Here is a 3,722-nt window from a genome sequence, read left to right as displayed (position 1 = left end):
ACACAAACGGCAGCTCAGTAAGATAGAAAGGCTACTCTTTTCTAAAGTAACCAATCGGACTGCTTGCCACAGTGAATTAAAAACATTTCTAGAAAGTTTCGGCTAAATGGTTCCTGTTTTCTCTTCAGCAAAATGATCAACTTATCCGAGCCAGATACGATTGACGAGAGAGCCATCAATAAGAAGAAGCTCACTCCGTTCACAGTGTCGGTGAGTACCTGCCTCTTGCTAGCAATGTGTGACTGTGCTCAAAGCTGTCCATGGTGCTGGGGATTTAAACACAACCTGTCATATTAAAAAATGTGAAAAGAATTCCAGTGTCTCGAATTGAAACCAAGCTACATTTTATAATAGAATCCATTAAGATTTTAAGTACTTTGGATAAATCTCTGTATTAAAGGCAGTAGTGCTAGTTTACAGTACAGTTGCTCTTTTATTGATGACCTTTGGATGCCAGTGTCCATTCGTCCTCCTCCCTTNCTCCTTTTCTTCACTTCCTCCTTCTCTCCCCCTCCTTCCCTTTTCCTTCCATCCCTGTCTCTTCTTCCTCTTTACATCATACACTCTGCCTCTTTTGTCTTATCTTTTTTTTTTTTTTCTTTCACACAGGGCACGTGGCAGGCTAGCCCAATGAAGAGTTGGGGGTCAAAGAGAGCACCATGCAGTTAGGCCATATTTCACTAGTTGACAAAGTGTTTATTCTTTCTGTGCTAATCTTTCCTTAGAGGTTAACCAGAGTCTGAATTTAGAGTCCCCAATTTTCCCTTTTACACCTGCTGAGCAAATGCAGAGCAATTAATATTCACCAAGTATTTTAAAGCATATGTGAGCTGAACATGGTGGTCCACATGCTTAATCCCAGCACCAGGGAAGCAGAGACAAGGGGATCTCTGTGAATTTCAGGTCCACCGGGGATATGCAGAGAGACCCCAACTGAAAACCAAACAGCTAAACAAACCATTGTGCGAATTATTCCCCGTCTCTTCCCAGAAATTTTATAATGAGATATATACTTTGAGATCAGGAATGTGCAATTCTTGATTTTGCTAAAATTATACTGCCTTCCTTCTAAAGTAAACTGTGACCTTAGAAAGTGATACAGGACTGATTTTGAACTGGGAAAAGGTGTCCCTCTTTATTGTTGCCCTTGANAAATGGAAAACCTGGTGCTGAGCACAGGACTTTCTTGCCCCTTCCTTGATAACAGGCCCATGATGTTGCATCTGCCCCGTAGAAATACCAATTGTCAAAGGCCGTTTCCAACACAGTCCCCAAAAGTTTATTCNCTCTCTCATTTTGTAATAGGCTTTTCAGTAAATGAGTGTGAATACTGAAAATTTACATCTGCCTTCCTTTTTAGAAATGCACAGGTCGTAAGTGTTTATGGCACTGAACATGAAATCCAGCATTTCCTGTGGTTTTTATAAACTTCCTGTTGATGAACTGTTAGACTTCCTTTAACATGTCTGTGGAGTGCATTAAATAACATACAGTATCTTGTGACTAATTCACAGTAGCTACAGAAAGGAGCCGAGGGGCTCAATATCATACAGTTTTGTTTTTAGAGGCAACACTTTTCCTGTGCGATTATTAGCCCAAGCCTTTTGGATGCTTGAGAGGATGCGTGTGGGGATTTTGAGAAAGCGTTACCACGGGTGTTAACTCTGTCTTGGTTGTTTAAGATTTTAGGGTCTAGAGCAGAAGATATAGTCTAGACAGTTACTGTTACGATGCTGGTGCCTGCTGGAGTGTGAAGCAAGGGGAGAAGAGGTTTGAGGGCTGTCTGAGACCAACTTCAACAGACAAATGCACTACTAGTTCCTATGAGACGTNTTAATTGTTACAGAAGACAAAACTGTGGATTCCCATTCCCCACCGTATGACAGTAGGGNCCTGTGATGCCATGCTACAGCAAGCTGAATGAGAATGAGGATAAATGACATGTGGAGGTTATAAAACTAAGGGAAATGGACAGATCAAGAGAAGAAGAGGAGTCTTCACTGAGCAAAATCCCCAGCCTCAAGGCTCCTTGACAACCCTGAAATGTCTGATCTAGGAAAGATGAGGAAGGTTTGGGAGAAGGCTCAGCTGGTAAAGCAGTTGCCTTGGAAGCGTGAGGGCCTGGGTTCAGTGTCCAGAATGCACATTTTTAAAAGCTAAATCTTGGTGATGAGAGCTTACGATCTGTGGTAAGAGAAGTGGAGACAGGCGGAGGCNCCATGGCTGGCAGCTCTGCCTACCTGATGAGGTGCAGGCTAATATGAGCCTCTGTTTCAATATAAAAGTGGATGGCTCCTGAGGAACGACACCTCAGGTTGTTCGCTGGCGGCCTCCATATACACGTACCTGCACAAACATGCACAATCATGCACACGAACACACGTGTCCACGTAANCATGCACACATACTCAGAAAGGTGATGTGAGAGTTGGCAAGGTGGCTCAGCAGGTACCAAGTCAAATAATCTGAGTTCAGTCCCTGGGACCCATATACTGAGCGTCAGCCTGGCCGTTTGCTTCTTGTTCTTAACATGTCTAGAAGTTGTCTTACTCTCTACTAACCTATAGAGCAGTAATGCTGGCTTTATCAAATGCAGAATACTATTTACTTGGATACACGTGACAACGTCTCCAGTTAGATGCCATGTAAGACATTTTCTATACTTGTATTGAAAACATCAACAAAACAAGATAACAAAAAACATAGCAACCATATAAACAATAAACCTTAAAAGCTGATATTTAATGCAGCTCATATTGCCCTCATATTGCCACCAAAACTTGTTGATACGACAAAGCTGGATTTATAGCTTATTGAAGTAAGAGGAGACCCTCATTTACAAAGCCTTGATCATGCCTTGGACCTGGGAAGGTAAAGGCTGAATCTGAGGATCTGAGGATGGTTTAAGACATGGAAAGGGATGCAGTCAATAATCCTGATTCAGACTGGGTAAGGAGAGTAACACAATATGAGACCAGTATGTCGAAGCAATGGGGGGTGCCTTTGAGCTGAGAAAGTGACAGATTCTTAGGTCATAAAAAGATCTTTTTAATGGGTCTTTTAGGCCGTACCTATAGAAAAGACTCTTGGGGGGGGACGTATTAATGAAGACAGAGTACTAGCTGATTCATGTCAGTGGAGACAAGAGAAGCAGCATATGTCACCCCTGTGTAGACAGGAGTGGGGCGGGTCGGTGTCCAGACTGAGAACAGTGGTAACGTCGTGGCTCTTANGATTACAATCAGTTTAGTGCCCTTGCATCCTTCTTTTGAACACAACTCCATGGTGTCAGCAAATAGGAAATGGGTCATTGTAAAATCTAGTTTGTTGTAATCCTTGTCACCAAGCTCGTCCCCTTTGCTGGTGTCTTCTGGGGAGTCCCGAGTATCCAAGCATTCTTTATACTCTGGAAAGGAAAAGCTAGGGAACTGTTAGTGCTCAAGCCTAAATTGGCAGAGAGGCTATCTCTTTAAAATTGTATCGATTTGGCTTTGGGTATTTAAAAGCATCTGAGGCTATTAAATATTTTATAAGTGTTTGCTTACAGTATTTGCCAGGTACTGATAGCATTCTGTATTTGAAGTGAATTATGAGGCTATAAAGATGTGGAAGGTCTTCTTGTTCTGCTGCTACCGGTGGGGAGAGCTACACAGACAAACTATACTACAAATGCAATCCCAGACTCTGACTTTAATCACTTCTTCTGGATCCCCAGGAGATAC

At 42.5% G+C, this 3,722-nt stretch overlaps 1 protein-coding gene across 1 annotated transcript in view; it reads left to right on the top strand.

Moving 5' to 3' along the window:
• Pls1 (plastin 1) overlaps positions 1–3,722 on the top strand; it is a 29,345-nt gene that overhangs the window by 6,698 nt on the left and 18,925 nt on the right. Inside the window, exon 5 of the mRNA XM_029481983.1 lies at positions 129–210. Within this exon, the coding sequence (XP_029337843.1) occupies positions 129–210 (82 nt within the window). The remainder of the gene's footprint in view (positions 1–128; positions 211–3,722) is intronic.

The sequence above is a fragment of the Mus caroli genome, chromosome 9, assembly GCF_900094665.2.
Source record: "Mus caroli chromosome 9, CAROLI_EIJ_v1.1, whole genome shotgun sequence".
Classification (NCBI taxonomy): domain Eukaryota; kingdom Metazoa; phylum Chordata; class Mammalia; order Rodentia; family Muridae; genus Mus; species Mus caroli.
The sequence above is the reverse complement of the archived record's forward strand: the minus strand, read 5'-3'. Positions and strand labels throughout refer to the sequence as shown.